Source organism: Miniopterus natalensis, chromosome 6, assembly GCF_054644295.1.
Source record: "Miniopterus natalensis isolate mMinNat1 chromosome 6, mMinNat1.hap1, whole genome shotgun sequence".
Taxonomy (NCBI): Eukaryota; Metazoa; Chordata; class Mammalia; order Chiroptera; family Miniopteridae; genus Miniopterus; species Miniopterus natalensis.
In genome coordinates, this window is record NC_142086.1 from 86,825,933 (window position 1) to 86,837,043 (window position 11,111).

At 54.6% G+C, this 11,111-nt stretch overlaps 1 protein-coding gene across 1 annotated transcript in view; it reads left to right on the plus strand.

Moving 5' to 3' along the window:
- Positions 1-7,363, plus strand: part of UMODL1 (uromodulin like 1) — a 44,270-nt gene extending 36,907 nt beyond the window's left edge. Inside the window, exons 16-21 of the mRNA XM_087817938.1 lie at positions 1,087-1,424; positions 3,060-3,205; positions 3,724-3,960; positions 4,241-4,400; positions 6,125-6,209; positions 7,326-7,363. Of these exons, the coding sequence (XP_087674064.1) occupies positions 1,087-1,424; positions 3,060-3,205; positions 3,724-3,960; positions 4,241-4,400; positions 6,125-6,209; positions 7,326-7,363 (1,004 nt within the window). The remainder of the gene's footprint in view (positions 1-1,086; positions 1,425-3,059; positions 3,206-3,723; positions 3,961-4,240; positions 4,401-6,124; positions 6,210-7,325) is intronic.
- The last annotated feature ends 3,748 nt before the right edge of the window (positions 7,364-11,111 follow it).

The window sequence follows — 11,111 nt, forward strand, 5'->3', positions numbered from 1 at the left end:
GGGGCTGTCGTGGGTTCAGGATTGACTCAGAGATGCTGCGGCCATCCAGGGGTCTCTGGTCAATGGAGGGAGATAGACGCTCAGACGAGTAAACACAGTGTCCAGGGAATAAGGGATGTGTTCTGCTTGGGGTAGCAGCTAGAGGCCGGAGGAGACTAAGTTGTTTCAGCCCCATGTGTGTGGTCAGGGAGGGCTTCCTGGAAGAGGTATCTAGAGCTGGTTTTAAAGAATGAATAAGACAGCTCTGGGCAGAAGGGGCTGAGGTGGGAAAGGCCACGGTGGGTGGGGGCGACTGTGAGAACAGAGCTGTGGAAGGCGGGCGTGATACAGGCATGCAGCCGGCCTGGCTTCAGAGTGGGTGCCCCTGGGAGGTGGGTGAGAGAATTGGAGGCAGGCTGCTAAGAGGTGGGTGAGGCCAGTTGAGAAGGCAAACACCGGGAGCAGTGATTTGGACTGCGTCCTGGAGGCAGGGGGAGCTGGGTGAGGCGGCAGTGATGGGTGAGCCCCCCACCTTGAGACAAGAACAGGTGGGCGCCGGGGCGGCAGGCAGCGGAGCCAGGCTGTAGAGGAGGGCCCAGGGGCTGGCCAGGAATCGTCCTGGGTCTGCTTCATGCAGACCAGGGAGGGAGCCCTGGGAGAATGGTGGATGCCTTTCAGGGGCCTCTTCAGTTCTTCAGAGGGTGAAACCGAGTTGCTTGGGGGGGAGCAGGAGCGAGGGACTCTAGGATCCCGAGAGTAAATACCATTAATTCATCTTAGAGACATGACTTGGGGACTCCCGACGGTAGACATTGTGTCCCAAGTCCAGAGGCTTGGCACATGCCCAGCATCGGCCTGGGAGAGGCTGGGAGGAGAGAGGGTCCCTCGGTTCCCTGGCTACCGGGGCCCATAGGGAGTGGGGTGAAGCCCAGCTGCCTGGGCTGGCAGAAGCATGCAGCACATGTGTGCGTGTGGCCGTGGGTGGAACATGCAATTCCCGAGTGTGTGCTCCTCACACCTGTCCCTGTGCCTGCCTCACTGTTCAGGCTCACATGGCAGTCCCCAAACACAGGCCCACACTTACCTTTGTCTCCTCCTGCCTTGCAGGTAACTCTTCTGGCAACACAATCCAGGCCCCCGGGTCTTCTATGGCCCCCGACCTGGGGCAGCCCCCCACCCCAGCAGAAACTAAGGCTGCGTCCCTGCAGGGGGACAGCCCCGCCCCCCAGGGCCCACCCCGGAGGCTGAACCTGACCGGAGCGGTCAGGGTGCTCTGCGAGATCGAGAAGGTGGCCATCGCCATCGAGAGACGCTTCCTGCAGCAGGAGTCCATCCCCGAGTCCTCCCTGTACTTGGGACACCCGGCCTGCAACGTGAGTGACAGCAACGGCACACACGTGTTCCTGGTGGCCGGATGGAGCGAGTGCGGCACCCTTGTGCAAAGCGTGAGTCCTGGGTGCAGAGGGTGTCCAAGCTGTCTGGGCCTCGGTATGGGAGGGTCTGCACCTGACCTGGGGACCAGGGAAGACTTTGCACCCCGAGGTCTCTGACTCTAAGTGAGGGACTCAGCAAAGGAGTCAGGATAGAGCCGAGTTCTCACTGGAGATTGGGCTACACCCTAAAATGAGGAGGGACCTGAGAGCCCCACCCTGCAGGGATTCTGGTGCAAAGGGCCTGGGGCAGGTCTGAGAGTCAGGGTTCAAAACATCCTCTCAGTGATGCTGATACACAGGCAGAGCCAGGGGGAGAGGGAAAGGGGCAGAAAAGCCAGAGCCTGTGTGTGCTTGAGTGTCCATGTGTGCATGTGTGTGAGAATGTGAGTGTGTGTGTGTGTGTGTGTGTGTGTGTGTGTGTGTGTGTGGGCATGTGGGCATGTGTTGGTGGAGGCTGGGCCTGGGCAGAGCTGTCCAGCTCCTTCCTGTGACGCTCCCGCAGTCTGTTCCCAAGGGTGAGTCTGCCACCATGGTGGGCAAGGGGGGCCAGAGTCGAGGCTGCAGACACTGGCTTGCTCCCTTTGTTTTTCTGAGCTAGACAAACACCTGGTTTAGCAATTATATCCAGTTGGGTTCAGGGCCTGGTCAGGGAAATTCGTCTCTTATGAGTCACACCAGCCCTGCAACCCACACAACTTCTTGATATTCTTTGACATTTGTCAAAAACGAATTTTGCCTTGAAGACTTACTTGTACGAGCACAGTGGATTACCCACAGGTAGCAGGCTCCACCTCCCCTTTTTCTTTGTTAAGTTTAAATTTTATTGACCTCCAGGTTAAGAAAAGGTCACACCTCCATGTTTGATTGCTATAAACAGGTCACGCAGATGTGACTACAAAGATACAAATTCGTCCATGCCCCCAAAGTTTCACTCGACAACAGAGTCATCTTCATAACACATGTTAAATTCTTAGGAAGAGAGAAGGCTTTTCCATTTTTCTGAGACACTTTGCAAAATGCTATAAGGTACAAAATGCCACCATTGAGACACGGTCTGGACCTGGTGTGTCCTCTAGGGCCCATCAAGGGCCCATCAAAGCCTTGGCCTCACGACTGTCATAAAACTAATGAGCGGAAAGGGAGTCTGCTCCTTGGCTGAGAATCCGCAGGGCCTGTAAACACCATGCAGACAATTCCTCCAAAATATGGAGCTACAAATACAGGCCATTATTTTTAAAGAAGCCAACACAGAAGATAGGCCTAAATTCAAAAGTGATTAAAGCCTTCCACGTGGGACAGATCAGTTACGAACTGTACACGTTTGTTCCCAGAAGCTGATGCAGCACTAGTCTCTACTAAGGAGAATGAATTCTAAAAATCCTGTCTTTGACAGTTTACGTTAGAAAAAAAATCATTAGGGTTTTTATATTTTGGGGGGAAAGCCTTCAAAAAGACCCCTCCCCAGCACCCATGCTGGGGTCCTGCTGGGGTCCTGCTGAGGTCCTGCTGGGTCCTGCTGGGGTCCTGCTGAGGTCCTGCTGGGTCCTGCTGGGGTCCTGCTGGGGTCCTGTTGAGGTCCTGCTGGGGTCCTGCTGGGTCCTGCTGGGGCCCAGGAGCTCGCTCACGCCCTGTTCGGTTTGTGTTTAGAACATGACCAATACCGTGGTGAGGACCACGCTGAGGAACGACCTGTCCCCGGAGGGCATCATCCACCACCTGAAGATCCTGAGCCCCATCCACTGCGCCTTCCAGAATGACCTCCTGACGTCATCGGGCTACACCCCGGAGTGGGGGTGAGTGGAGAGGTCGCTCCCCGTCTCTGCAGCTCACGCTCCTCTCCAGCACTCTCGCTGTGGGTTTCTTCAGGGTTCGGATCACTCGAGGACCCGTCTGAGAGACTGGAGACATGGCCAGGACATGACAAATAACGGCCCGCTTCCCTAAATCTCCTTCCCACTCCCAACTCAGGACCAACGCAAGAGAGCCATGTTTCCCTAATCAACCTCAGAGGGCGCCCCACTTCTAGAGAGCCCACCCACGGCTTCCCCAGGAAGACGCCCCCTCAGGGCGCACTGAGACTCCCTCTCCCCCTGTGGAGCTGTCCCTCTCCTCCACCCGCCTTCGAGTCTCCACCAGTCAGGTGACAGGGCTGCGCCCTGCCGCAGCCAGCTGGGAATAAGTACCCCCATCCGCTTGACCTCACTGGCTGCTCTTCCTTTATTTCCACACTTCTTTGGAGTTTCTTTCCCGGGAGGAATTGGGATGAGGGGGTCCCAGGAGGGAACCTCCTGCAAACTGCTTCCTCCTGCAGGGTTTACACCATCATCGAGGACCTCCATGGCGCTGGAAATTTTGTCACAGAAATGCAGTTATTCATTGGAGACTCTCCCATACCTCAGAATTATAGTGTGTCTGCCAGCGACGACATCAAGATCGAAGTGGGGCTCTATAAACAGAAGAGCAACCTCAAGGTGGTCCTGACCGAGTGCTGGGCAACGCCATCCAGCAATGCCAGGGACCCGGTCATGTTCGGCTTCATCAACAACAGGTGAGGGTTCGGGTGGGCCCTGGGCACCACTGCCCCCTTGCTGGTGTCCTCCTTTGGGCCCTCTGAATTTCCAGACCCACACGTGTATGGACCTGGGTTTTAGGTAACACCCACAGGAGACCCTTTCCTCTTGGGAACTGGAGATTGAGCCGTCCTTTGCTTCCACGGAGCCCGGTTGGGACACTCTGTGTGCGGCCAGGGGCGTTGTAACATGCTCATCTGGGCACAAGGACGGGAGGGCCAGTTTATGCTTAATGAATCTCCCTTTCTCTCCTCCCAGCTGCCCCATCCCCAACACACACACCAACGTGATTGAGAACGGGGACTCCAACAGGGCCCAGTTTAAGCTGAAAATATTTTCCTTCATCAACAACTCCATAGTCTACCTGCACTGCAGACTCCGCATCTGCATGGAGACCCCCGGAGCCACGTGCAAAATCGTAGGTGTTGGGCGGCCTAAGCGTCTGTCTGGGTCCCCGCTCCCTCTGGTCATGGGGGGGTCTCCGTGTCATCAGAAGCCCAGAGCGTGGGTGGCTCTGGTGCCCGACTTCTGGGAGGAGGTGCTGGGCCCCACAGATGTGGCCCCTAGAAGGCAGAAATGAGATTTCAATAGTGGGAGGCCCTTGGGTGGGGGACCGATGAGGCCAGGCGGTCCCAAATCCTTGAGGCCGTGCCACCTGCTGGCCGTCACCTTGGACCTTCCTTGTCGTGATGCTGTTGCACTTCCCCTCGAGGTGATTTAACGCATATTTAGATGCAAACGTGTTATTTTAATTTCCCATTATTTTTAGTTACTTGGCTAGAACACTGCTGAATCCTAGCCACCGTGATATTTAATCAGGTTTTTTTCCTTTCCTGACGTGCGGCGTTCATGCTGGGATGATGAATAATTTTACATTCTCATTTCCTTTGACCTTTGAATTCAAAATATGCTCTGCAGTCCTGAGGTTTGAAAGCTCTCTTTCATACCAGCGACAAGTATGAGAAGTGACTGCCACGTGCTGTCTGTGGCCAAGGGCAGTGCAGAGGGCTCTGCTGGCTGTCAGTCCGGCCACCGTGTGTCTCTCTGTCCTTTGGGAGATACGCTCGTCCCTCGGCTTCTCATGAATTCCCGAGGTTTTCCTGGGTGACCCGCCTCCGAGCATTAGTGGGGTCATGGATGAGAGAAACCCAGTGACGGTTGGTTCTGTTGATGTCACTTTTGCTCAAAAAGTAGATTTCCTGGAACAATAGGAGGAAAGGAGCACAGACTCCTGGTGACCATCCGCTAAGGGAGCTCTGAGCCTGGGCCTGGCCCCCTGGCCCCTCGAAACACTAAGTGTTAATCGCTACAGCAACACTTCACCTCTGCAGGGAGGTGCCAGTCCCCAAATTCTTTACAACAGGAGCTCCCACACATTTCTTCCCAGTTCCTTTCGAATGGGTATTGTATGGGTTTCCTGTGGCTGCTGCAGGAAGGAGTTGGCTTAAACAATAGGAGCTGGTTGTCCCGCACTCTGGAGGCTGGAAGTCCAAGACCAGGGTGTCGGCAGGGCTGGTTCCTTCTGAGGCTGAGAAGGAGGATCGGTTCCCGGTCGATCTCCTTGGCTTGTAGATGCCCATCTTCTCCCTGGGTCTTCACAAGTCTCCCCTCTACGCATGTCTGTGTCTGTGTTCAAATTTCCCCTTTGTATAAGGACACGGTCATAGTGGATTAGGACCCAGCCTAGTGAGCTCATCTTAGCTTGGACATCTGCAAAGACCCTATTTCCAAATAAAGTCACATTACCCATACTGGGAGTTAGGCCTTCAGCGTCTTTTTGGGGACGCAGATGCCATGATGTCACTCAACCTTCCTGTAAGACAAAGGCATTAAACGGAGCAAGTGGCTGCAGCAGGCTGTGGAAATGCCAAGGTGACTCCGTGAGCTTTGCTGAGGAAGACCCCCCACCCCACCCGAGGGGCAAAGGGACCAGTGTGGTACCTAGAAACAGCTGTCCCAGTGTCCAAGTGGCCGAGGCCCCTGCAGCCCTCCTTCTCCCTGTCTGAGCTCATCCATTGTGATTTCCTGTCTCCAGCAGGAAAAAAAATCTAAGAATCAAGGTGCCATCCCTGAGAGAGAGTCAATTTCTCATAAACATTATTCAACTCATTTGACGTTTCTCTCCTTTACAAAACCCCACAGAATTGCAATGATTTTCGGTCGCTGAGAAGTGATGAACCATCCGAAACACACCAGATGTCCTGGGGACCCCTCATTCGGTCTAACGGTGAGTTGGCGACTCGGTTTAGACAGCTAAAGAAAAGATGTGGCCGGTTCCATTTCCCCAGCACGGACACCAAAAAGCAGCTCCTTGGAGCACGGAGCTATTAAGGGTTTCCCTAAAGACTCAGAACAGCAGTAACAACGGCAGCCAGAGCTCACGGGGCCCCGACTCTCCAGCACTGTCACATTCTTTATGTGCTGAGTGTAATTTCCCCTCCTCGGCAGCCCTGCGAGGTCCGATCCAGAATCATCCCCATGTTGCAGATGGAAAGACCGAGGCCTCAGGAAGTCGGCTCATATTTAAATAATGCATGTTTGAGCTGGATAACATGAAGGCAGTGAAGTTTCCCAACCCTGGATAAATGCATCCAGGGGGTTATTACTAGGAAGGAACTCGGGCTATGGGCAGGTCAGGTTCCACGCGTGTGTGTGCGTGTGCGCGCATGTGAGTGGGAAAACCGTTATATTTTAGGCTTCACTAAATCAGAAGATGCAAAACCAGAAAATGGCACTGCTGCTCTTCCTCGGTATAAAACTTCAATCAGCCAGCAACATTCCCTGTATTTTTGAAACTCACCATTAATTTTCTAGGAAGACATTTTCTTTTCTTTGTATCCTATTTTTTTTTTTTTTTAAATACATCTTTATTGATTTCAGAGAGAGGAAAGGAGAGGGAGAGAGAGAGATAGAAACATCAATGATGAGTCATTGATCGAGCCCGCAACCCAGGCATGTGCCCTGACCGGGAATCGAACCCCAATCGCCTGGATCCTAGGTCGATGCTCAACCGTTGAGCCATGTCCGGCTGGGCTCCTATTTTTTTAAAAAATGGTTTTGGGAAAGCGTGTGCTTTGGGGATTAAGACAAAAACTGGTAGCTGTTCCCCAATATCTGTTCTCCTCTCCTTCAATAGTAATAGAACCCCCAGTTTTTAGCCAGGAATAAAAACTATAATTTTTAAAAATATATAACCAACCCGGCAGCCAGGCGCGGCCGTGTGAGTCAGTGCTGGCCAAGGGATGCAGATGGGATGTCCAGTGGCGACTTCCTAGGGGCCGCCTCCTTCGAAACACCCCTGCCCACGCTTTAGCCTGACTCCCTCCTGCTGCCCGGCCTGCAGGTGAGATGGTGGCCGCCAGCCGCCGTCCTGGACCGTGAGGACCATAGTGACAGGTGCTGGAAGGGCCGGGCCCCGAGGACACGGTGGAGCAACGCTGCCAGGCCAGGCCTGGGCTCTGACTTAACCAACTTTATGCAAGAAAGAAATAAACTTCCACATTGTCCTTCATTGCTATTTTGGTTTTCTCTCTTTTTTGCAGCTATACCTACATTTTTCGTTTTTGTAGTTTTTCTTCCTCACTTCGATGGCCCTCCTTCCTCTTGATATTTTCCAGGGCAAGGATGTCTGTGTTTCAGAGGCCAGGTCTGAGCCAGGGTGTGAGTGCCCATCAGGGCCTGGCAGGGGTGGGCTTCTTGGCCAGGGATTCCCAGCTGCTGGTTCTTACCCAAAGCATCCGGGAAACGCAAACTCTCAGGTCCCCGGCCACCACCCCACCACCCCCAACGCAGGCTCTGGAGCTGAGCGCAGGGCCCTGGTGTTTGCGCTGGTCCTCGGGCGAGTGTAGGCCTGCGTCCTAGGACAGTGTGCTTTTCCTACCCTTCTCATTTTCTTAAACTGCCGAGGGGAACTGGGGCCCTGATGTGAAATAGGACACATGCGAATTGCATTGCCATTTCTAGGTGCACGCCTTCTGTCTATTCATAGATATTATACATGATGTGGAAAAAGCAGTGGGCTTGGCATTAGGAGACCTGAGTTTGAATATAGGTTTTCATACTTATGAGCTATGTGGTCTTAGGAAAAATGACTGAATCTCCTGGATTCTATCCATCCACTCATCCACCCATCTATCCATCCATCTATCCATTTATTCATTCATCCACCTTCTATCCTTTCACTCATCCACTCACCTACTCATCCATTCATCCTTCAATCCATCCATCCATCCACCCACTTATCCATCCATCCATCCATCCATCCATCCATCCATCCATCCATCCATCCATCCATCCACCTATCCATCCATCCACCCACCTATCCATCCATCCACCCACCTATCCATCCATCCATCCATCCATCCATCCATCCATCCATCCATCCACCATCCACCCACTATCCTTCCATTTATCCACTCACCTGCTCATCCATCCATCCATCCATCCACCTATCCATCCATCCACCCACCTATCCATCCATCCATCCATCCATCCATCCATCCATCCATCCATCCACCATCCACCCACTATCCTTCCATTTATCCACTCACCTGCTCATCCATCCATCCATCCATCCACCTATCCATCCATCCACCCACCTATCCATCCATCCATCCATCCATCCATCCATCCATCCATCCACCATCCACCCACTATCCTTCCATTTATCTACTCACCTGCTCATCCATTCATCCTTCCATCCATCCATCCATCCTTCCATCCACCCATCCATCCATCCATCCATCCATCCATCCACCCATCCATCCATCCATCCATCCATCCATCCATCCATCCATCCATCCCCCACCCACTTATGCATTATTTCATCTCTCTGCTGCATGTCAAGCGCTGCTTTGTCTCTAGAACGTGGGTGTGCCACACTGTACCTCATTTTTATCCGTCCATCCTTTGATGGACACTTGGGTTGTTTCTGCCTTTGGCCACTGTGAACAGTGCTGCTTTGACATGGGTCTAAAAGTATTTATTTGAATCCCTATTGCCAGTCTTTTGGGTCCACCGCTCTTCTGTGTGTGTTTTTATTGCCCCACCCTGGGAGGGGCAGCCTGCTCTTCTCCCAGCGGTAGTGTGGGAGCCCCGTGCGCCTCCATGTAGGGAGCCCCACTGAGCTGTCCATCTCCTCCTGGAGGGCCTGTGGCTCCCACACGGCCTCCTCCTCTGGGCCGGCGCTCATCCAGAACATGGCAGGCTGAGCTGCCCTGGCTGCTGTGCTCTCCTGGCCTTGGGACACCTTTCTTACTACCTTTGGGAACCCACAGGTACAGGGCACCCCCCCCAGCATGGCACTTTGGATGAATCACATGCCGATGGTAATGCTACCAAGCAGCCCCCACGTGCGGGGAGCTCTCTCTATCCAGGCTCAGTCCCGAGCCCCCCCATTCTACTCTCACAACGTCCCAATGCTGGGCCACGTGGGTACCAGCCCACGGAGATGCTTTCCTCCTGCTTTGGGCAGACCGCCCACCTGTGCCTGTCTCGTCCCCTGCAGGCGAGTCTCCAGATGTGAAGCCAGGCCTGGGACCCGGCTACATCGCCCTCATCGCGGTGGCTGTCCTTGCCGTGGTGGCCGGGGCGGCTGCCCTTCTCACTGTGCGCTACCAGAGAACGACCAGAAAGTACGACTTCAAGGCCCAGCCGGACAGCTTCGGCTACCAGGCGTTCCGCGGCTAGGCCCCGGCTGCCCAGGGGCAGGTGAGCAGCGGCGCCCGTGTCCTGCCTCTGCCGCCGACGGGGGCTGCGGAGTGCGTCCCGGTGGCCTTGGCAAAGGGTAGATTTCTGGCTTTAGAGCTAAAACCCTTGGCTTTCCTCAGTGACGGGAGCAGGAGGGGTGTCTTCTATTACGTTATGGGGAGGCTTTTGGAAAACACCCAAGGGTGAGGCTGGTTGCCGGGAGAACCAACCGTGTGATTGGAGGGCTGGAAATTTCAGTCGCACCCCTTGATCTCTGGGGAGGGGAGGAGAGATTGGAAGTTGAGTCAATCAATCACCAATGGCCGGTGATTTAATCAAACAAGCCCGTGTAATGAAGCCTCCATGAAAAACACAACGAAGGGGTTTGGGAGCAATTGCCTAAGGTATCCCCAGTTCGCAAGGTGGGTTACCAGGCGTCCAACAGCGAATGGAGCGGCGGTCGGGTCAGGAGGAAAGAGCTTTCCAGGGACCCCTGAAGCCTGCTGCTAGCTGGGGTCCTCGGCCACCCCGGGGGTCCCAAGAAGGTCATGGACAACAGCAAATCTCAGTTCCCCTTGACCCTCGAGTCGTAAAAAAGGACCTGCCTCAGGGTGGCGCCTTAGTCTCTGGTTTGGGCCCAACAGGGTTTGGGTGGTGAAGACCCTGTTTCATCCTGTCCCCCGTGGGGTGCTGTCGCCCCACCCCGACTGGCCACGCTCCCTGTTTCCTCACTGGGGCCACCTTCCCTGTGCTGGGCTCCTATGCTCTTGAGTTGACGTCTTCAGAACAACTCAGCAAAGAGTGACAGACACGGGCCCCACCCTCGAGGTGAGGAAACTGGTCGCAGAGAGCTCAGTGACCCCTGCCAAGGTCCCACGGCAGGGGCGGGTCACAGCTCGCTTCCCCACGGGCTCACTTCGCCTCCATCGGAGATGGGGGAGCCATGAGGAGCTGGCCCTGGGCCTGCAGGGAGGCCAGTCGCCTCCCTGGAGAGGCTGCCAAAGGATTCCAGTGGATTTCACTTAATACGTAAAACGTGAATCTCAGCAACGGGGCCTACGGCTGTCCTAAATGTCCGAGGAAACCTGTGTGTGGGTGTCAGGCCGAGCTGGGTGCTCCCTGTCCTTGAAATTTAAACACCAGAGGGAACAGCGGCCTCTCTCCTTTCATGCTGTCCTGGGGCTTCGGTATTCTGCAGTGAAAACCATCCAGAGCTAGTTCTCAGCTTCCTGCAAACATCTGCTCTTTGAAAGACATTCAACAAACAACCAGCCTCCGCACACCAGGCTGGCACTCGGCACAGGAGCCCCGTGCCTGCGAGGGTTCTCCACAGATAGCACAAGGACACAAAGTCCCCGAGGATGTGGCTGTCCGGCTCCTGTGTGTGACCAGGCACACCTGCCGCTGACACGGGTGAGCTTCACTCGCCAGAGGCCAGGCC